The 23,177-nt window shown below is 35.2% G+C and overlaps 1 protein-coding gene and 2 long non-coding RNA genes across 3 annotated transcripts; all 3 read right to left on the bottom strand.

Annotated features, from left to right (window-relative positions):
* Window positions 1-1,227: 1,227 nt before the first annotated feature.
* On the bottom strand, window positions 1,228-3,554 carry LOC129904589 (12S seed storage globulin 1-like). The gene is made up of 3 exons (XM_055980149.1): window positions 3,194-3,554; window positions 1,913-2,633; window positions 1,228-1,830 (listed from the first exon to the last, which is right to left on the bottom strand). Exons 1-3 carry the CDS (start codon window positions 3,387-3,389, stop codon window positions 1,677-1,679), a joined length of 1,071 nt encoding a protein of 356 aa, XP_055836124.1. The 5' UTR covers window positions 3,390-3,554; the 3' UTR covers window positions 1,228-1,676.
* A 7,876-nt stretch (window positions 3,555-11,430) lies between these two features.
* LOC129904583 (uncharacterized) lies at window positions 11,431-13,427 on the bottom strand. The gene is made up of 3 exons (XR_008770455.1): window positions 13,253-13,427; window positions 12,315-12,356; window positions 11,431-11,477 (listed from the first exon to the last, which is right to left on the bottom strand). It is a non-coding gene; the product is annotated as an uncharacterized LOC129904583 (long non-coding RNA).
* A 6,120-nt stretch (window positions 13,428-19,547) lies between these two features.
* On the bottom strand, window positions 19,548-21,527 carry LOC129904682 (uncharacterized). Its single transcript, XR_008770470.1, has 3 exons — window positions 21,353-21,527; window positions 20,415-20,456; window positions 19,548-19,578 (listed from the first exon to the last, which is right to left on the bottom strand). It is a non-coding gene; the product is annotated as an uncharacterized LOC129904682 (long non-coding RNA).
* Between the last annotated feature and the right edge of the window lie 1,650 nt (window positions 21,528-23,177).

Raw genomic sequence — 23,177 nt, 5'->3', positions numbered from 1 at the left:
GCATAAGAAAAATATTCAATTGTACACTTGTCCCAATCCTATACAAAATATTTTAAGCATCTAACAAACTATATTCTTTTTTATGCTAAATATTGTGCTGCTCACGTGCTTGCTTCAACATAAAGAATTAAATTCATCCATCAAATATACACTTGGATGGCTAGATTTCCTTCATGTGGCATGTGAATATACTGTTGTGGTAGCAATAAGGTTTCCTTCATTCATTCATTCACAAAACTACTCATTCATTAATGATACCATAATAATATATGCATATATTGTTATGGTATTACTAAGGTTTCCTACATTCATTCATGTACAACTAAGTCAATCCTCAATAATACCAACATATTATGTATATAATAGCATGATATCATTGACTAATGAGCAGTCCTTCAAGTGAGGAATTCATAATTTCTCAATGATTCCCTTAGATAATATCATATATAATAACATGGTATCATTCACCAATGAGCAGTCCTTCAAGTATATATCATATACTGACATGATATCATCACAAATGTTGAATAATATCATCATAGTATATATATACTATGATGGTATCATAAAAAAATTCTATGTCATTCGATATTACATGAATGATACTACCACAGTATATTCGTATATTAGCATGATATTGAAAATCCTTAATGAGACACTTTTAAAATCCACAATGATACCATAACAATAGATTGCATACGTTACGGCATCATTAAGGAATCAAACATTTAGGAAAAATTGCACAAATACTAAATGATACGATCATAATACATATATATTGTGATGATATCATAAACGCGAATTAGGCCTAAATTAAAGGGGTATCTCGGGTATATATTTGGAGAAAAGGGTTTATTTCCTAAAATTACATTAGGATGGGATAATTTCGAGCAATTACTTTTAATCTGGGTCTATTTTATGTACTTTTTCCTTTTAAATACTTATATTATGAGATATTATTATTATATTCTTAAATTAAAATATTTTTATTTAAAACCTTCTTGCATGTCAATATGTCAAGAGGTACGAGAGTGACTTCAATCGCTTTGTAGTATGTAGGAGCCACAAAACCAAATATTATTTAAAAAATCCATAAACATTTTGCATTCATTTTTAAAATTAATTATTCTTATTTTTTATTTGTAGTTTTTCCTTCTTCAAAACTATATATCTTTTTCTAACAAAAGTAAACTAGCTGAACCTATACCTTAGAATAAACACCAAATATAATTTAATAAAAGAAATGATAAATCCAATTACAAATTACAAATGGAGTACATTTTTTGAACAAAAGGTGTTGCCAATGCTACTACTTTGTTTTCTTCACGCAGCAGGAACCTACAATCATTAATTAGACGTGAGTTTGTATGCCTACGAGAGTTTTAACACCTTTTTTGAAGGGTTGTTACGATGAATATAATATTTGGATAGATTGTATCATTTTTCATAGTTACATAATGTCAATTGATATATTCCGATACTTTATTTATCAACTACGATTTGCTCATCAAGGGAAGTTTCCACTTGCAAATTTGAGTCTCTTCCATCATCAAAGGCAACCAAACAAAAGAGCAATTAAACTGATATTAAGCAAATATACTTGTTCTCAACATAACATAAGGAAATCTAAAACAGTAGCCATCAATTCCATAACCTCTATACTACTCGATGATGGATCAATTTGGTGGTGGGAAGAAAATCTCTTCTGCAGTTCTCTTGGAGCTGAATAGCTTCTCTACATCTGGTGAAACCTTGAAAGCAGCCTGCAACAGTTGTGGAGATAGAGCCTTCCATGTTGAAGTCTTTCCAGCCAAGTGAGTGAACATTGGACTGTCACATAACAAAAAATAGTTAAAGGTTAGATGGAAAATGTAATATGACATCAACAAAACAATGTACAACAAAAACATACTTGGGGGTAGTTATTATGGAGAACCAATCCATGCCATCGGGATCACCAATTTTCGAGACAACACAGAACCTGGGAACAATGAACAGATTACCAGCTTTGAGGTGTGCTTCAAGAACACGCTTACCATCAGGGCCAACAACCTGAACTCGTCCAGAGCCTCTAACAATGTAGGTAACCTGAAGGGCTGAGTCACATGAAAAACCAGGAGAGCACATAGCACTTCCATGCAGCCTAACTAGATCAGCACCAAGTCCAACTTCGCCAACCAATGGCAAGTTCTTGGTATTCAAAACAACCACCTTTCCACCACCCTTGATATCGACATCTAATGGGGCTTCCTCACAGTTGAGAACCATGCCATCCCTGTTGGCATGCTTAGGCTCGGGCATTTGGAAGCCTGCATCCAGCTTCACGATGCCCTTAGCAGTCTGAGAGCTAACTAGAGTCTTAGCTACACTCTCTTCTACATCCCATGCCCTGCTAACAAACTCAGTTGAGAAACCAGTGAAAATTCCATTGGAGCCGGTCAAGTACATGTCAGTGAAAGAACCAGCCTTGTGTGCAGTTTTCGTATCACCAAGGAAGAGGACCACAAGCTCAGTGTCGTCTTTGTTGTACCACCATGTTACAACACCAAAAGGGAGGGCAATAGCATCACCCTTCTTAATGGCTATCACCTTCTCTTCTTTCTCTGGAAGAACAATTCCAGCAACTCCACAACCTGATCCATGTATTCACACAAATGTTAATACTGAAATAATATATAGCAACAAAAAGCAACATATTCAATTATGACAGACCAATGAATCAAGGTTTTAACAAAGTAGCCCATGTATATAGATGGAAACAAACTTCCAATTTTTTTTGTATATAGGTAGGTAGCTCAACTCTCCTTTTAATAGTTCCAAGACACCGTTTGAATTTAATATAAAAAAAAGTAGTATTTACAGTAAAAGAGGGATCAAACCCTTTTAACATCATATCGAATATTCATAAACAGAAAATTCCAAGACTAATCTAACCCATAAATTCAAACAAGTAAATTCCATTTTAAAAAAAAAACAAAAAAACCCACCAATCAAAACAACAAAACCACATGTTTCATAAGCAGAAACCCCAAATAAGAATTTACTCTAAAACACAAGAATTGAAGAAAAACCCACGAATCAATACAACAAAATTATCATGATTCATTAAAACCCAACAGAGACATAACAACAAAAATAGAAGAAACCCCATTAATCATAACAATCAAAAAAAAAAAAGGCCCAAAATTGTTACCTTGAAGAACATAGGCAACCTTAGCAGAATCAGAGTAACGAGGCAAAGCAAATCCATTCTTCGTAAGAGCAATTTTAGCAGCGCCAATATTTCCTTCCTTCAACATTGGAAGCTCATTAGGGCACCATGCATGATAAGAACCACCATCTCCTCCATAAATTTGCTTTGACAACTTTGGGGTTAGATCAATATCCATATCTCTCTCTCTCTCTCTCTCTCTCAATGAAGAAAATCGATTAGCAATTAGTATAAATGCAGAAACAGAGAAGAATGCGAGTGATTGTAAAGCCAATGAGAGTTTGCAATTTATAGAGAGCAAATTTTCACACCAAAATTAAGTAGGATTAGGTATTAATTAAATTAAACAGTTTCCTAGTTAATTAGTATCTCTATTATAATTAGGACTGGGCATATAATTTGGATAAACTAAATAGAAATCTGATTAGATATGATTCCCTATTCGTATTAGAAGATAATGGCCTGTCACAAACAGAAAAAAGAAGAAAAAAAGTGTGATTAGGAGACGTGACGTATTTGTGGAAATAACAAATTAAAAAAAAGACTCCACGTGGGCTATTTTTTAAAAATTAATTTGTTTTAGCCAAAAAATATTATTAATTTATTGAGATTAAGTTATTGGATTAATGATTTTTATTTTATCGGGTTATGGATTTGGTTTTTAGTTTTTTATGATTTTGATTAATAGTTAAATTATAATAAAATTATTATTCTACTCCTAATTATATAAGTAACTTTAATATTTTACCAATCCTATTTTCTAGCAACACAAATTAGCGTATTACTTTCTCTCTCTTTTTTATTTTAGATTTGATAGTGACAAATAAATATTATTTTTATTTAATTATCGATTTATTGTGTTCACAAATTAATAAATCGAATTGATAATACATAAAATCAAACCGAATTAACCAATGCACACATCTATTCCACGGTGTAAATTCTTTTCATTTTCTCTTTTCAATAATCTATCGCTCATTATTAAAACAACTAATATAATGGAAGGATATTGTTTTGAGAATTTCTATTGATTACATATTATTACATTATTGTTATTTTTATTAATTTAAAAAGTCTACTTCTCCACATTGCCTCTGTCCTACGCGAGTAAGATGTTGGATCAAGTTTAAATTAATTTTAATTTAGAATTATGTTTGGTTTAAAAAGTGATAATAATAACAACAATAATGTAATTAAAGTTATTCTTTGCACAAAAAAATAACTTGTTTAAGTATCAGCCAAATTCTAGTTTTGTAACGTGATTGATCATGAATGAAAATCAAGTTACTTCAAGGCTCCACTATTTGAAGTAACATGCTTAAATATAATTGAATAAAATCTAAATAGTGTAAAATTTAAAATGGAGTGATCACACAACTCAATAAAAATAATAAGAATTCAACAAAAATAATAGCAAAAGGAAAAATTAAATATATTAAAATATTGCATTGACTTACAAATAATTAAGACAAGTCAATTGACAATAGCTTATAGCTAGCAGGTGCGGATCTACGTAGAGGTCAGGGGATTCACCCGAACCCTTTTTGTCGGGAAATTACACTATATATATATGATCAAATTTTGTTTCTGTTAGTATATATATTAAAATAAACCACCTTCAATACAAACAACAATCTTAGCTTAGTCGCTAAAGGGTTCAAAGATTACTTAAGGTTGTAGGTTCGAGGGAACAACTTTTTCCTTCCTTTTTTTTTTCCTTGGAAAAAATTCAATAGCAAAGCTGATATGGACTCCACATTTGGGCTCAAAATCTCAATATGAAAAACATTTGGGCTCAATGTGGAGCTTTATTGTTTTTTTCCATTATTTTTATTGTGAATTTTTTTGAAATGTCATTATTAAGATATTATATTTTGAGTTATAACATAATTTTATAAGTTTCAAATTGTAGTATTAAAACTCTATCAAGCTATAACAAATTTTAAAATATAATGCAGTAATTAATTTATTAATAAACGAATTAAAGAAAAAGATAATAAATGTATTAATGGTAATACCGAATTATTATTCAATTAAGACTCTAGTTTTAATTTATAAATTAATTGAATATATTTTATTAAGTAATTAAATAGCAATATATTTTTTCTTAAATATAGTGTTTTATAAATGATCAGATATATCAATGCTTGATTTTCTCCATTTAGTTGGACACTATTTTGATTGTTATCAATATCCTAATTAATATTCTAATTAATAGTATCAACCTCTTGTTTTAGTTTTTGTTTCCTCCTTCTTTCTACGACATTTTTTTTTATTGTTTTTTGTAAATTGATATCATTTTTTATTTTTTTATTTGAAAATCTTTTTTTTAATTTAATATTCTTATTTATTAAATCTGTTTATTTTTTAAATCTCTTCTTAATATTCTCGCATAATTTTCTCTCTTAATATACTCACATTAATTATTTTTCCTTTAACTTTTTCATAAACGTTTTTTTTTCTTTTTCTTCCCTATTTATCGTCAACACAAATTTTATGCTTTTATCCATGATTTTAAATTAATTTATTTTTTATATAAATTTGGTGAAGTAACATAATTTTTTCTAGTAGAAAATATGGTAACGTTCATTCAATCTTGATTCAATAAGGAGATAATAATATGAAATCTTAATTAAAACTGGTATCTAGATTGAAATTTTAGTTTTGAAAAACACTGCATACACGAAATAGTAAAAATTAAATATTTTAAAATTCTATTTAGATACCAATTGCATTTATTGTTACACTTAAGCTTTCTATATGGATATCAATTGGATACAACATTAACTAATTTTAGCTTGGCTTACTCCGTTGAAATCTTAATTATATGTTATATTTTTAGCTGGATACCAATTTCATACACGATTAGACTTAATATTTTCAGTTGGATATCAATTGGATACCAATTGCATACATTGGTGGACTTAATATATTTCAAAACATTTATACAAGTATAATATTTTTCAAAACACTAAAAAATAATAATAAAAAATCATATTTTTTTTAAAAAGGACTCAATGGATCAAGGTAAAAGTAGGAAGAAATGTTATATGCGACATGACAAAACAAGTTTAATTTAGCGGGTTAAAATTAATTTTCTTTCCCGTTTTACTTCATTTTTCGACTTACCTCTTTAAATAGTGACCCCCCTTCACAAAAATCTTAATTCCGCCGCCACTGATAGGAAGCCACTAATATTTAATTTGCTCGTGTGGTGTTTAATAATTCGAACAAAAGGAAGGTCTGTTGGAGTATCTATAATTTAATAATAAAAAGAAATAAATGGTTTTTAAATCTTTAAAATTATTAATCTTTTTAATTTTATATTCTTTTTATAAGAAATTTTCAATTCTAAAAATCGTTATTTTTACATATAAGAGATCTAAAAAGAGTATTTTTTTATATTTAAATTGTAGAAGGGGCAAGAGATCTCATTCCCTCTTAAAAACTGATCATTAGAAAAAATAAATTAACTATCAATGTTGTATTTGATATAATGAAAGTTATTTTTTATAAAGAATATAATTAATGTTTTTTTGTTTCTCATTGGTAAGTAAAACATAACAATTTGGTTTTTTGATAAAAAAAATTGGGTACCAAAAATGAATAGTAAGTATTCTCTCTATTCCAAAATAAACAAAATTTTAGCACTTTTTCTTGATCCAAACTGAATAAAAAAATTAAATTCCAAAGAATGAATAAGGTGTTGGATCAAGTTTAATTGTCTAGTGTTTGAAAAAGCAAAGATCGGAAAGGCCAAAAATGTAGCTAACGCACAACATTTGACAAATACTATATAGAGGAAGTATTGAAAATATGAATATGAATATGAATATGTCGATTTAAAATTTTTGATTTGAGAATTGAAGAAATTGCAGTCAAATAATCTCAAATTGAATTGGATTTTTAAAATTTGATTTTAAATTAATTAGTTTGGATATTTTGTATTTTCAAATTTGACTTTTGAGTCTATAAAGTAGGCTACAATTATATAACAATCTCAGCTAATTTAATACTTTGCTTTTTAGAATGTATAACAACATACCGTTAACAAGGATTGTAGTCATCATATTGTCCATCTCGTGTATTAAGCTTTACTTATGGAATATTTTCCATTTTTATCTATATAGTAATCACAAGAGAATACTCCATCCGTCCCTGTAAACAATAAATTTTTGAGCCAAGAAAAATAAATAATCAAGACCGAAAAATTAGAGTAACAAAGTGTAATATTTAATTTCAAAATGTAGTGCGTGTTACAATCTCTATGATAATCATCTGATTCTTCAAATAATATGGAATATGTATTTGATTTAGAGTCAAGGACTTGAATAGCTTGATCTTGAACCTTCGTCTTCAAATTTGGATTTGAATTATTCGTCACAAACACTTGTATGGTTATGACGAATAATAAATATAAACAAATAACTTGCTCTTGAACTTCTTGATATTTTCCTTCGTTCTTGATCTTGAACTTCAGTTTGAATTTGATTACTTGAACTTTGTAGCTTTGTAGAAAATTTGTGGCATTTGATCCACGAGCTCTCTTCTTGCTTCTTGTTCTTGAAAAACTCTCTCTTCTGAGAATAATGAGGACCCCTATTTATAGTTGTAGGGAGTGGTATGATGGTGTGATTTGATTGGTTGGTTTGAACTGACCAATCAGATTTCTTTGGTAAAGAGTTTTAATTTGATTGGTCAGAACATGTCATATATACACGTGACATTATTCTAGTGGCTCATTTAATTTGACTTAGATTGCCACATAACTTTGACATGTGGCATGATTTTAGTGGCTTATTTAATTTGACTTGGATTGCCACCTAACTTTGGCACATGGCATAATACTTGGCAGCCTTTTTATCTTGCTGGTTGTGTGTATTTGTGCTTCCTTCGAAGGAGGATGGCTTTATTCATCCAGGCGTCTTCAGAATCGCCTGTCATTTAGCATGTGGACGAAGATTAGCCTTTCAGTTCTAGTCTTAGCCAGCATTTACAAAGGTCTAAACATGATTTCAAGATGCTCACGACTCGATCTCGTTCAAACTTGTTTTTCAATTCATTACGTGTATGGTTGGTTGACCTGTTACTTCAAAACTTATTACCCATTAGCGGGTGGATCGGCTAATCCTCTTATGGCTTCTTTTTTTGGCGAAGGTGCTGCCAGGTATTTTGAAAAAGAGGATGCGAGGAAGCGTATACATGAAGGGGGAACCATTGTCTGGGTTGCAACATTGATCAAAAGGCCTAATGCTAATAACTACCGCGACAATGACACTGAAAAGGAATTTCAATCGAATTTCTTTATAAGCCTTCGCTCAAACTATCTCACTTTAAGGGATGAAAACATCTTTATTATGGAGTCTTACAGTCCCCATAGATTCAGTCGTCAATTTGACCTTTTTCAAGATGCTCCTGGTCAATTAGATCAAGATTTTCGTGAAGCTTCATTAGCCGAGGGCTTAAGGCTTGCACGAATTTGTGTGCTAACAAAATCTAGGGCAAGAGCAATATTTCCTCCTAGTGGGTCCAACTTGAAGAAATTCTTTTCTCTCAATTACAAGTCTTGGTAGGAAAAGGTGCATGGAAATTTTCTTGAAAATTATATGTAGTCCTTGGTGAGTGTTGTTGGTCTGGATAGTAATGTTCTTCAAAAGCAAGACGAGGAGGTCTTAATTGTGAGTCAACCTACTATTTTGAAGTCTAAAGTTGTTGTTCCAGACAAGATCAAGGGATCTTCCCTTAAGGAGGTTCAAAAAAAAGTATTCAGCTCAAATTCAACAGACATCTCACAAGCGGCCATCTCAAGACGAAAGTAGTAGCACCTGTAGTGATCGTTGTTGGAAGCAATTGAAACTACCTTCTAACATGCAAAACGATGCTAATTCACATTCGGTAGAAATTTTTGACAACAATGTTAGTTCTTCAAAGACTGTGACAGCTATTAAAGAGGTGATGATTTTTTTCATTTCATGATACCACATGATTCTACTAACCATGATATTTCTTATTTTATTTATTTATATATATATATATTATTTTTTATTTTTTACTATTATTTTTTTTTTTTTATGCAGGCAAACAATGTTAGCATGTTGGAGACTTCTTACCAAAGGAAGCCACAAGATAGTAATGAATCTGTAGAGGGACCGACTTTAAGAAAATCAATTCTGTCATCCAAATTTGAGCGAGAGGCTACTTTTGTCCCACATGAAAGGACTACATCAAATGTAGAATATCCTCCCCATAAGAAACTGGCAATGTCCGTGTCCATTTTTGACGGAAAGCAAGTCATCTCAGAACTTCGAATGAATTTTGTCGAAGGAGCTTGGAATAAGATTCGTTCTAAGCTCACTGATCTCACTGCAGAACGCGTTTCTTCTCTTAAGGATGAGGTCCAAGTAATTCTTAAGGATGTAGATGAAATGGGGTGGATATTTCTCCTTTGAAGAATTTATTGGAGTCTGTCTTTGAACTTTCCACCTCCTATGACCAAGAACGATCATCCCTTGCTGATAGAGCCCCGAAAATTAAAGAATCTGAGCCATATCTAAATGCCAAGAAATACCTTGATCTTGTCTTGAATGAAAAGAATGAGAAGTTCGAAGAATTTTCTGACATCTGTCAATCTCTTAAGAAGGCGAGGAAGAAGGTGAAGAAGTTAAAAGCCCTCCGAGATGTTGGTAATAAAGAAGTCGAAGATGTCGAATCTAAAGTCTCAGCAACTGAACAAGAGTGCAACAAATGTGTTGATGTTTCTCTAGCTACTGCGAATGCCTCAAATGATATGGAAAAGAAGAAGAGAGTTTTAGAGATTTCTCTTCAAGACTTAACTAATTATAAGCTACGTTTAGACTGGCTTATTATGAACTATTTTTTTTGCTCCTTTTTTTAGCATTCTGATTGATTAGTTGTTGCTCTTTAATAAAATCCTTTTGATTGCATTATATTGCACATTTCTTCAAGTATTTCTTTTACGTTTCAGCTTCAAGAGTTATTTACTCGTATTGATGCATTGATGTAATCGCATTAAGCATGTACTTTCTCCTAAACATTGTTATGTATTACCTTGCGTATTTTGATAGCTTGAGAGATATATCATTGTATGAGAGCACCAAAGCCAGGAGAGACTCAATTTATCAGAAACCAAACTTCTTAATCTAAGACATATCCAAAATTTATAGCTCAAGTCCCTCAGAATTGTTCTAAACAAACTTCAAAAATGAATTTCACGTGCAGAAAAGCTGACAGATTCATATTCGTATGATCTTATTAAAAAAAATACTCATAGCTCAGCATAGGAAAGCCAAAAAGAAGATTCATAAAACTACAATGTGTACAATAATCACAGCTAATAGCTTTACGGATTTGTACGAATATTTCTTTGAAGTCAATTCAAATTCTTTCTTGACTAGCCTTCTCTAATTCACACGTTATATATGACAATCTATAAGAATATCATGATGCTCAAATAATAGCGTGCCCCATTTCTTCTGTACTTATGAGACTAAACTTAGGATGTAATTCTAAGCTCCACGGACCACGGTGAAGAGGGTCAAGAGAGACTATGAGTTCTTTGGATACTCATGCGACTGAACCCAGAATATAATTTCAAGTGCCTACGTACCTCAGTGAAGAAGATCAAGTCATAACGTAGTTCTGAAAGAGTGATTTTTTTTGTGTCTTAACTTTTGCCTAGGCCACCTCTTTCGAGATTTTCAACATAGCGAATATTTTTTTTGTGACGTGCACAGTTTATACTCTTATGGGCCAGGAGTAACATTGTCATGACCTAGCCCCGTGGGCCGTGACTAGTGTCCGAATTGGACACTCGTATACACACCTATTACCTATAGTCAATCGGCAGTTAAATATGATATAGGATTTATATGGGCAGCACGTCGTCTCAAACTGTCACTTATATATATACCAAAATCACCTGTTTCTTGGAGAGTCTTAATTGTCAAAAGTAAGATAACATAATACGTAAGCCGACAAGGCTTTCACTCCGAATGTAAACGTACAAAAACATAAGCCATACTAGTACACCAGACAATATCTACATACAACCCACTCATGTGTCTACAGACCTCTAAGAGGATTAACAATAGCATATGACGGGACAGGGCCCCGCCGTACCCCTAAATACACAAATATATACATTATAAGGATTAGTACTAAAAGTTTAGGCTCCGAGACAATAGAGCACTTCAAACCCGTTGAGTAGAATCCTAAGCTGGCGGCTCTCCAAAATGAGTATTTGTACCTACGGGCATGAAACGCAGCCCCCCGAAGAGGAGAGTCAGTACGAAATATGTACCGAGTATATAAAGCATAAAATATCGTAAAGGAGATCACATCTGAAATAAAGATTCAGGAGTCAAGTATCATAATCAATAAATCACTGTACCTGTGTCTTATAAAATGAAAACATGCATATCATCATCATATATCGTACCTGGCCCGTTATAGGACTCGATGTCACAATTATATCAATATATCGTCATATGTATATATATACCATACTCGGCCCTCTAGCAAGGGACTCGGTGAATAGAGTAGTGTACACTGATACCATACCCGACCCATTATGGGACTCGGTACCATAATCATATCGTCATATCATCATAATATCATATTATCATATCACGTACCCGGCCCTTTAGTAAGGGACTCGGTGAATAATGTAGTGGAATCCATACATGATAACATATCCGGCCTATCGTAGGACTCGGTGAATAATACCATAATAATATGCACGAATAAGGTATCATTAGCAACCTTTCGAAATTTGATCATTATCGGAGACTTAATAGAATAAGCAAAACAGCCCATCATTTGAAAACCAAGACAATAGTCATTATGAATCACACCAATTATGGATTATACTAAAATATGAATTATACCACAACATGAGTTATACCAACTAGGATGGCTGGAATCATACACATGAGTCAAGACATAACAATATAAATTTTGAAAATCAAGAACGGTAGCCATCCGAGTATATCTACGAATAAGAGTTTCTTTGGAATTTAAGCATACGTCATTCGTTCGTTTCATATGGATCATGCCAAAAGAAGAAAATGTTAACTTTACATACCTTTAGCGTTTATACGTATATGCTGTCCAATATTGTCTCAACCTTTATTAAAACGTTAAGCACTATGGTTAAGCTATGGACAAGAATCAAACGTAGTTTATCGTTAGTAGGTTATTTCTAAAAAAAATTGGACAGCACCTCCCCTATACCGCTCACTTTTCTCACTTTCAAACCAGCTATATAATCATCAATCAACATCAACAATCCAAAATATTGACACAAAATAAGATTTATTATTGACAATAAGCCTAGAATATTTCCACCCGACTCATGTTACCAAAGCAGTAAATTCGGAAAGCCGAGTACCTCAAGTTGTATCTAAATTTTGAAAATAAAAATGGCAAAACTGGACTTTATGACCTTCATGAAACATTTAGATCTCTGTCTTAAATTTCCAATGCAAAAGAAATCCACTCAAAACTCATTTTCTACAAAGAGATATCATCAAAACACTAACAGGTATACATGAGGGATTTTTGCAATCCAGAATCTGGACAGAATTTGTCTTATGATTCATCCTCATTTTTCGATATAATAACAGCATATATAGACTACAACATAAACATAAGAGTTGTAGGTATGTGTATTATCTTTCCAAAACATGTTTAATATCTAAAATCAAAGGTCTACACAATGAGATATTCCAGAATTACTACCAGCTACTCAATTCCAAAAACGGGTTTGAACATTCACAATCTTCATACACCTTTTTCCTCCAAATTTAAGAACAACAACTCATCAACAACATCAAAACAACATCAACCATTATTATACATCATCACTAAGATAATTCCATCTATTTAAGCTACCTAAAACAATCCTTTAACCCATAAATCTCAACAAATCACCAAACTAGTTTATAACACTATTTTCTCCGTTCTAATCCGTTAAAACTCTAACTAAACTTGTTAACAATGAAAAGGAGACTTTAATATTACCTTAAATTTGCAGCACCACATAAAATCTTCTCCTTATTGGATGATATCTAGCTCAAATTGAAGCCAATGCGACGTACAACAATTTTCTCTTCAAGAGCTTTGAGATTCGGGGCTTTAATTGTGGTAGATGTTGGTGTTTCTCTCTAGCTTTCCCTTCTCTTACTCTCTCTGGAAATTTCCAGATATTTCTTGGTCTAAAGTATGAAGGAACAGATAAAAATTAGATTAATTTCATGGGTATTGGGTCTGACCCGAATTAGAATTGGGTTGGGCCGAATTCACTATTTAGCTTGGCCTGTCAGACTTAAAACGTCTATATCTTATTACTATGATATCACATTTCGTCCCACGACCTATGGTTGGAAAGATATTTCAATTACCTACAACTTTCATTTTGTGAGCTTTCCCAAATTCCCAAATTCTAAAGAGGTTATGGCCTTCCAAAGTTGGCTTACCCGAAACGTGACTTTAAGAAAAAAAAATATTTGATGGCTTCTACTTTAATTTGGCTCAAGGGTCCTTCTTGAGATGTATTTTACTTCACATAAATTATTCAAATAACTTGGCATCTATAACAAATCATGTCCTTTTAAAATTCAAAATTAAAAGTCCTTGAATTTATAACCGTTAGCTTACGAATAATCCAGATGCAAAAATACAGAATGTAACATTTTTCTCTCCTTTAGAACATTCGTCCTCGAATGTTAAACCCACCTCATAAAGTTTTATAAGGAATTTGGGGGAATAGTTTTTTTTTTCAACAACAAATAGTTTCATATGTCAATCAATATAATTAATCTAGAGGTTTAGATTACCTGTAGGCGTAGAAAACAAGTGAGGATACTTATCCTTCATCTCTTCCTCGGCTTCCCAGGTCATCTCTTCTCTATTGTTATTTCGCCACAATACTTTGACGGAAGCCACATCCTTAGTACGTAACCTTCTGACTTGGCGATCAAGTATAGCTATAGGGTTTTCCTCGTAAGAAAGCTCCTCCGTCACCTGTATATCATCCATGGGGAATACTTTAGAAGGATCACCAATGCATTTGCGAAGCATCGACACGTGAAAAACAGGATGCACTGCTTCCAAATCAGATGGTAGGTCCAACTCATAGGCAACCTTGCCTATTCTACGAATAACCTGATAAGGGCCAATGTAGCGCGGGATAAGCTTTCCTTTCTTACCGAATCTTATTACCCCCTTCATGGGTGACACCTTCAAAAACACCCAATCACTAACCTGAAACTCTAAGGGTCGACGTCGATTGTCTGCATATGATTTCTGTCGACTCTGGGCTGCTAATAACCTTTCCCGAATAAGTTTGACCTTATCAATAGCTTGTTGAATCATATCGGATCCGATTAACTTAGCCTCACCAACATCAAACCAACCAATAGGTGACCTGCACTTCCTGCCATATAAAGCCTCATACGGTGCCATCTGAATGCTAGAATGGTAACTATTATTATAGGTAAACTCAATAAGTGGCAGATGGTCATCCCAACTACCTCTAAAGTCAATAATACAGGCCCGTAACATATCTTCTAGTGTCTGAATAGTGCGTTCAGCCTGCCCATCAGTCTGAGGGTGAAATGTTGTACTAAGATTTATTTGTGTTCCCAATCCCTTCTGAAATGATCTCCAGAAGCTAGCTGTAAACTGAGCCCCTCTGTCTGAGATAATAGATATGGGAATTCTATGAAGTCTTACTATCTCTTTGATATATAACCTCGCATAGTCCTCCGCTGAATATGTAGTTCTAACTGGAAGAAAGTGGGCTGATTTTGTCAGCCTATCTACAATCACCCATATGGAATCATACTTCCGTGGAGTGCGAGGTAAGTCTGTAATAAAATCCATATTAATTGCTTCCCACTTCCAAGTCGGGATTTCCATCTCTTGTAATAGTCCGCCAGGCTTCTGATGCTCAATTTTAACTTGTTGGCAGTTTGGGCACTGGGCTACAAACTCTGCTATATCCTTCTTTATGCCATTCCACCAGTATAAACATCTAAGGTCATGATACATCTTTGTCGACCCTGGATGCACAGAATACCGGGCATAGTGTGCCTCTCCCAAAACCTGTTGTCGTAGCCCTATAATCTCAGGTACGCATAATCTGCCTCTATATCTTAGCACTCCGTCAGGTGTGACCTCGAATGAGGTCCTTTCCTTTTGAAGGGTTTCATCCCGGTACTGTGCCAAAATAGGGTCTTCATACTAGTGTTGCTTTACCGCTTCCATGATAGAGGATTCAGCAACTCCTCGAATAGAAACTCCACCATCACTAGAATCAGCCAAACGGACTCCAAGGTTAGCTAACTAGCAAATATCACGGACTATCTTTTCTCGTTCTGGTTATACATCTGCCAGGCTACCCATGGATTTACGGCTAAGTGCATCTGCTACAATATTTGCTTTTCCTGGGTGGTATAGAATATTAACATCATAATCTTTCAGCAACTCTAGCCACCTTCTCTGTCGCAAATTTAGGTCCCTCTGTTTAAAGATGTATTGGAGACTTTTGTGGTCCGTATAGATATCAATATGTACACCATATAAATAATGCCTCCATAGTTTCAAAGTATGAATTACTGCTGCTAATTCCAGATCATGAGTTGGATAATTTCTTTCGTGCTTCCTTAATTGTCGGGAGGCATAAGCTATGACTCTACCATAATGCATCAATACACAACCTAACCCAACACCAGAAGCATCATAATAAATAACATAGCCATCTGGTCCTTCAGGAAGGGTTAGAACTGGGGTCGTAGTCAACTTGTCTTTCAGCAACTGAAAGCTTTGTTCATAGGCATCGGTCCACTGGAACTTAACGGCCTTCTGAGTTAGCCTTGTTAAAGGTGCTGAAATTGAAGCAAATTTCTCAAAGAATCTCCTGTAATATCTTGATAGCCCAAGAAAACTACGTACCTCAGTAGGTGTCGTAGGTCTAGGCCAAGTCTTTACGGCCTCAACTTTCTGTGCATCTACTCGAATACCATCAGCTCCAATAATATGCCCCAAGAATGCTACTAAAGTCAACCAGAATTCACATTTAGAAAACTTAGCATACAACTTTTGGTGCTGGAGCACCCTAAGTACCTTCCTCAATGATCTACGTGCTCCCCTTCCGATCGTGAGTGGACCAGAATATCATCAATAAATACAATCACGAACAGGTCTAGGAATGGATTGAACACTCGGTTCATAAGATCCATAAACACTGCTGGGGCATTGGTCAGCCCAAAAGACATCACCCAAAACTCATAATGCCCGTATCAGGTCCTAAACGCAGTCTTTGGAATATCTGCCTCCTTTAACCGTACCTGGTGACAGCCTGACCACAAGTTTATTTTTGAAAAACACTTAGCACCCTGCAATTGATTAAATAAATCATCAATCCTGGGGAGAGGATATCTATTCTTTATTGTCACCTTGTTCAACTGCCTATAATCAATACACATTCGTAGTGACCCATCTTTCTTCCTCACGAATAATACCGGTGCTCTCCAAGGTGATATACTGGCCTAATGAAGCCTTTTTCTAATAGGTCTCGCAGTTGCTCCTTCAACTCCTTCAGTTTTGCGGGTGCCATTTTGTAGGGAGGAATGGGTATCTGGCAATATATCTATATTAAACTCTATCTCCCACTCAGGAGGAAGACTTGGAAGTTCATCTGGGAATACATCTGTAAATTCGTTAACTATCGAAACTGACTGAAGAGTCGATACCTCAGTTTCCAAGTTATGGACACGAACCAGATGATAAATATAACCCTTTCTAACCATTTTCCTTGCCTTGAGGTATGAAATAAACTTACCCCTCGATGATGCTATATTGCCCATCCATTCTATGACTGGTTCTCCTGGAATTGGAATCGAACTACTTTTTCTCTATAATCAACATTAGTATAACAAGAAGCTAGCCAATCCATGCCCATAATAACATCAAATTCTGTCATAGCTAACTCTACCAAATCTGCCTTGGTGTGTCGATTATATATAATCACCGAACAATCTCTATATACTTGGTTGGCTATAACAGAATCTCCTACCGGTGTAGCTACCTCAAATGGTTCTATTGATTCAAATTTTATTCCGATTCTACTAGCAACAAAGGGAGATATATATGATAAGGTGGAGCCTGGATCTATCAATGCATATACATCCTGCGAGAAAATCGATAATATACCTGTAACCATATTTGGCGACGCCTTCTGGTCCTGTCTACTAGCCAAGGCATATATGCGGTTCGAAGGACCGCTAGAATTGAAAGATCCACCACGGCCTCTACCATGGCCTGCTGTTATCTGAATACCCTGCCCCACAGGGCGCATAGCTATAGAAGAAGATGAGCCAACAACTGACCCAGTAGGCTGAGCTGCACCACTTAAATTACCCCTAAATGGACATTCCCTCATAATATGGCCTTGACGGCCGCAAGTAAAGCATGCACCTGTAGCAAAACGGCATTCTCCAAAATGTGACCTACCACAATGAGGATACCGAGGCAAAGGTGGTCTCGACTGATGCAAACCCCTGTTTATCTGTGAACTTGAAACCCTGAAGCTCTGATCGGATCCTGAATACCTGTGCTATCGAATCTACTACCTTTGAATTGTGGGGGTGCACTCCGGGCTGGCTGAGAAGGATATCTACTGTACTGCTGAGGCTGCCCGCCTTGAAATTCCCCAGAATAACTAGCCGATCTAGCTCTTTTACCCTGGCCTCTATCATGATCTCTATCGGGCTGACGCCCTCTGTGCCGATCTTCTACCCCCTGTGCATATGCCTGTACCCGAGCAATATCCATACCTGGCTGAGAAGCCATTGCCATACAGCTATCAATCAAATAACGATCCAGCCCCATCACATACCGATGCACTCTATCAGCCATGTCAGCTACAATAGCGGGTGCATGTCTCGCCAACGAGTCAAACTCAAGGCTATAATCTCTGATGCTCCTACCATTCTGCCTCAATTGTAAAAACCTGTCTACTCTGGCTCGTCTCATCTCTGGAGGTAGAAAGTGGCCAAGGAAGGCCTCCACAAATTCACCCCACACCGCTGGAGGAGCACCCTCGCCCCTAGATAACTCCCATAACTCATACCAATTAACAGCTACATCACGCAGCCGATAGGAAGCTAACTCAACAGACTCTATCTCAGAAGCCTTAATTATCCTCAACGTACGCTGCACCTGTCGGATAAACTCCTGCGGGTCATCCCCGGGCCTTGACCCATAGAACTCTAGGGGATTACAAGTCAAGAAATCATGAGCCCTTAAATTATCATGTCTATCAGCATAGTCAACCCCTAATCCATGCCTGCGAGCCTGCCCTATCGCTATTCTGGTTAGCAACTGAACTGCATCTCTCATAGCCCTATCCTCTGCCCCTATCTGAGAAGCTAAAGGCTTAGGTACTGGAGCCTCTGGAGCTGGCGGTGAAACAACCCCTCGATCCATAGTTGCAGTTGCTGCTGCTCTCTCCTCATATGGCAGCGTAGTAGAGTTCGCCGACTGGAGCACAACCTCAGTCATAGACTGGGCACGGGCCCTAGTAATCCTCGGGGTCCGATTAGTCTCTCCTGCTACTGACTTTCCCTTTTGGGCAGCTGTCACTTTACTTGGAGGCATCGCTGTAAATATAATAGTATGTTAGGGAGAAATTATCCTGATAATACAGCTCTATCGCACGATTTAAAGTAAAAAAAATGATAACATCCTAAATGTCCTGTAGCCCCCTATTTATAGATGTGGTGCACAACACACCAATAAATCGGACTCTACCAGACACAGTCTATAGACACTCCGAGGATGAACTGCTCTGATACCACTTTTGTCACGACCTAGCCCCGTGGGCCGTGACTAGTGTCCGAATTGGACACTCGTATACACACCTATTACCTATAGTCAATCGGCAGTTAAATATGATATAGGATTTATATGGGCAGCACATCGTCTCAAACTGTCACTTATATATATACCAAAATCACCTGTTTCTTGGAGAGTCTTAATTGTCAAAAGTAAGATAACATAATACGTAAGCCGACAAGGCTTTCACTCTGAATGTAAACGTACAAAAACATAAGCCATACTAGTACACCAGACAACATCTACATACAATCCACTCATGTGTCTACAGACCTCTAAGAGGATTAACAATAGCATATGACGGGACAGGGCCCCGCCGTACCCCTAAATACACAAATATATACATTATAAGGATTAGTACCAAAAGTTTAGGCTCCGAGACAATAGAGCACTTCAAACCCGTTGAGTAGAATCATAAGCTGGCGGCTCTCCAAAATGAGTATTTGTACCTACGGGCATGAAACGCAGCCCCTCGAAGAGGGGGGTCAGTACAAAATATATACCGAGTATATAAAGCATAAAATATCGTAAAAAAGATCACATCTGAAATAAAGATTCAGGAGTCAAGTATCATAATCAATAAATCAATGTACCTGTGTCTTATAAAATGAAAACATGCATATCATCATCATATATCGTACCTGGCCCATTATAGGACTCGGTGTCACAATTATATCAATATATCGTCATATGTATATATATACCATACTCGGTCCTCTAGCAAGGGACTCGGTGAATAGAGTAGTGTACACTGATACCGTACCCGGCCCATTATGGGACTCAGTGCCATAATCATATCGTCATATCATTATAATATCATATTATCATATCACATACCCGGTCCTTTAGTAAGGGACTCGGTGAATAATGTAGTGGAATCCATACATGATAACATATCCGGCGTATCGTAGGACTCGGTGAATAATATCATAAAAATATGCACGAATAAGGTATCATTAGCAACTTTTCGAAATTTGATCATTATCGGAGACTTAATAAAATAAGCAAAACAGTCCATCATTTGAAAACTAAGACAATAGTCATTATGAATCACACCAATTATGGATTATACTAAAATATGAATTATACCACAACATGAGTATACCAACTAGGATGACTGGAATCATACACATGAGTCAAGACATAACAATATAAATTTTGAAAATCAAGAACGGTAGCCATTTGAGTATATCTACGAATAAGAGTTTCTTTGGAATTTAAGCATATGTCATTCGTTCGTTTCATATGGATCATGCCAAAAGAAGAAAATGTTAACTTTACATACCTTTAGCGTTTATACGTATATGCTGTCCAATATTGTCTCAACCTATATTAAAACGTTAAGCACTATGGTTAAGCTATGGACAAGAATAAAACGTAGTCTATCGTTAGTAGGTTATTTCTAAAAAAAATTGGATAGCACCTCCCTTATACCGCTCACTTTTCCCACTTTCAAACCAGGCATATAATCATCAAGAAACATCAACAATCCAAAATATTAACATAAAATAAGATTTATTATTGACAATAAGCCTAGAATATTTCCACTCGACTCATGTTACTAAAGCAGTAAATTCGGAAAGCCGAGTACCTCAAGTTGTATCTAAATTTTAAAAATAAAAAAGGTAAAACTGGACTTTATGACCTTCATGAAACATTTAGATCTCTGTCTTAAGTTTCCAATGCAAAAGAAATCCACTCAAAACTCATTTTCTACAAAGAGATATCATCAAAACACTAACAGGTATACATGAGGGATTTTTGCAATCCAGAATCTGGACAGAATTTGTCTTATGATTCATCCTCATTTTTCGATATAATAACAGCATATATAGACTACAACATAAGTATAAGAGTTGTAGGTACGTGTATTATCTTTCCAAAACATGTTTAATATCTAAAATCGAAGATCTACACAATGAGATATTCCAGAATTACTACCAGCTACTCAATTCCAAAAATGGGTTTGAACATTCACAATCTTCATACACCTTTTTCCTCCAAATTTAAGAACAACAACTCATCAACAACATCAAAACAACATCAACCATTATTATACATCATCACTAAGATAATTCCATCCATTTAAGCTACCTAAAACAATCCTTTAACCCATAAATCTCAACAAATCACCAAACTAGTTTATAACACTATTTTCTCCGTTCTAATCCGTTAAAACTTTAACTAAACTTGTTAACAATGAAAAGGAGACTTTAATATTACCTTAAATTTGCAGCACCACATAAAATCTTCTCCTTATTGGATGATATCTAGCTCAAATTGAAGCCAATGCGACGTACAACAATTTTCTCTTCAAGAGCTTTGAGATTCGGGGCTTTAATTGTGGTAGATGTTGGTGTTTCTCTCTAGCTTTCCCTTCTCTTACTCTCTCTGGAAATTTCCAGATATTTCTTGGTCTAAAGTATGAAGGAACAGATAAAAATTAGATTAATTTCGTGCGTATTGGGTCTGACCCGAATTAGAATTGGGTTGGGCCGAATTCACTATTTAGCTTGGCCTGTCAGACTTAAAACGTCTATATCTTATTACTCTGATATCACATTTCATCCCACGACCTATGGTTGGAAAGATATTTCAATTACCTACAACTTTCATTTTGAGAGCTTTCCCAAATTCCCAAATTCTAAAGAGGTTATGGCCTTCCAAAGTTGGCTTATCCGAAACGTGACTTTAAGAAAAAAAACATTTGATGGCTTCTACTTTGATTTGGCTCAAGGGTCCTTCTTGAGATGTATTTTACTTCACATAAATTATTCAAATAACTTGGCATCTATAACAAATCATGTCCTTTTAAAATTCAAAATTAAAAGTCCTTGAATTTATAACCGTTAGCTTACGAATAATCCAGATGCAAAAATACAGAATGTAACAAACATGCAGTTTATACTCGTACCTTAAGGAGTGTGTTTCTTTTCTTCAAGAATAGTATTTCTTTATGAACTTTCCGTTAATGGGGCCAATGTGCAATCCTTCTGAGTCAACCAGTTTGTAAGCGCCACTTGAGTATACTTCTTGTACTACATATGGTCCATCCCATTTAGCGGAGAACTTGTTTCCATACCGATGAAAAGTAATAATGGGCCTTCTTACAACAAGAACTTGATCACCCACTTGAAAGCATCTAAGACGAACCTTCTTATTAAAAGATCGAGCTAGATGAGCTTGATAACATTCCAAACTTTGTTGGGCCTCTAGTCTTTTTTCATCAAGAGCCTCTAATTCTTCAAGGTGTAACCGAGCATTTTCTTCATTAGTGAGCCCTTCTTGAATGGCAAGGCGCAATGACGAAATTTGATGTTCAAGTGAAAGAACTGCTTCAACTCCATAAACAAGAGAATAGGGAGTCGTTTGTATTGGCGTGCGATACGTAGTCCTATATGCCCAAAGAGCCTCTTCCATTCTTTCTTGCCAATCTCTCTTAGACTTGGAAATAACTTTCTTCAACAAGTTGCAGAGTGTCTTGTTAAATGTTTCAGCAAGACCATTAGTAGCTGCATAATACATAAAGGAATTGCGTTGCTTGAAGCCAAAAAGATCACATATCTTCGTCATTAACTTGTTATCAAATGGATTGTCATTATCTGTCAATATTTATCGAGGAATACCAAAACGGTAGATAATATTGACTCGAATGAAGTTAGCGACATTCTCTTTCTTCACTCCTCTAAGAGAAACAGCTTCTGCCCATTTTGAGAAGTAGTCAGTTGCAGTCAGGATATACAAATGTCCACCCGAGGACTTAGGCAATAATCCAACAACATCCAAACCCCAAGCTTCAAATGGCCATGAGGCAATCATTGGGTGTAATATTTCTAGGGGTTGATGTATAAAATTCGCATGGAATTAGCAAGCTTTACATCTTCGGACGTAATCCAGACAATCTTTCACCATGGTTTACCAGTAATATCCCATCCTTTTTATGTGAAAAGGAAGTTTTGGCCCAGATTGATGCGCTCCACACACTCCAGAATGTGCTTCTTGCATAGCTTGAGTAGATTCATCTGCTCCCAAACATCGTAAGAGAACT

Source organism: Solanum dulcamara, chromosome 9, assembly GCF_947179165.1.
Source record: "Solanum dulcamara chromosome 9, daSolDulc1.2, whole genome shotgun sequence".
NCBI classification, from domain to species: Eukaryota; Viridiplantae; Streptophyta; class Magnoliopsida; order Solanales; family Solanaceae; genus Solanum; species Solanum dulcamara.
The sequence above is the reverse complement of the archived record's forward strand: the minus strand, read 5'-3'. Positions and strand labels throughout refer to the sequence as shown.

Coding starts and splice junctions, on each gene's coding strand:
- LOC129904589 (XM_055980149.1), bottom strand. CDS start 3,389: ATGGATATTGATCTAACCCCAAAGTTGTCAAAGCAAATTTATGGAGGA. Junction 2,634..3,193: donor GGTTGCCTATGTTCTTCAAG/GTAACAATTTTG, acceptor TACATGGATCAG/GTTGTGGAGTTGCTGGAATT. Junction 1,831..1,912: donor TCCATAATAACTACCCCCAA/GTATGTTTTTGT, acceptor GTTATGTGACAG/TCCAATGTTCACTCACTTGG.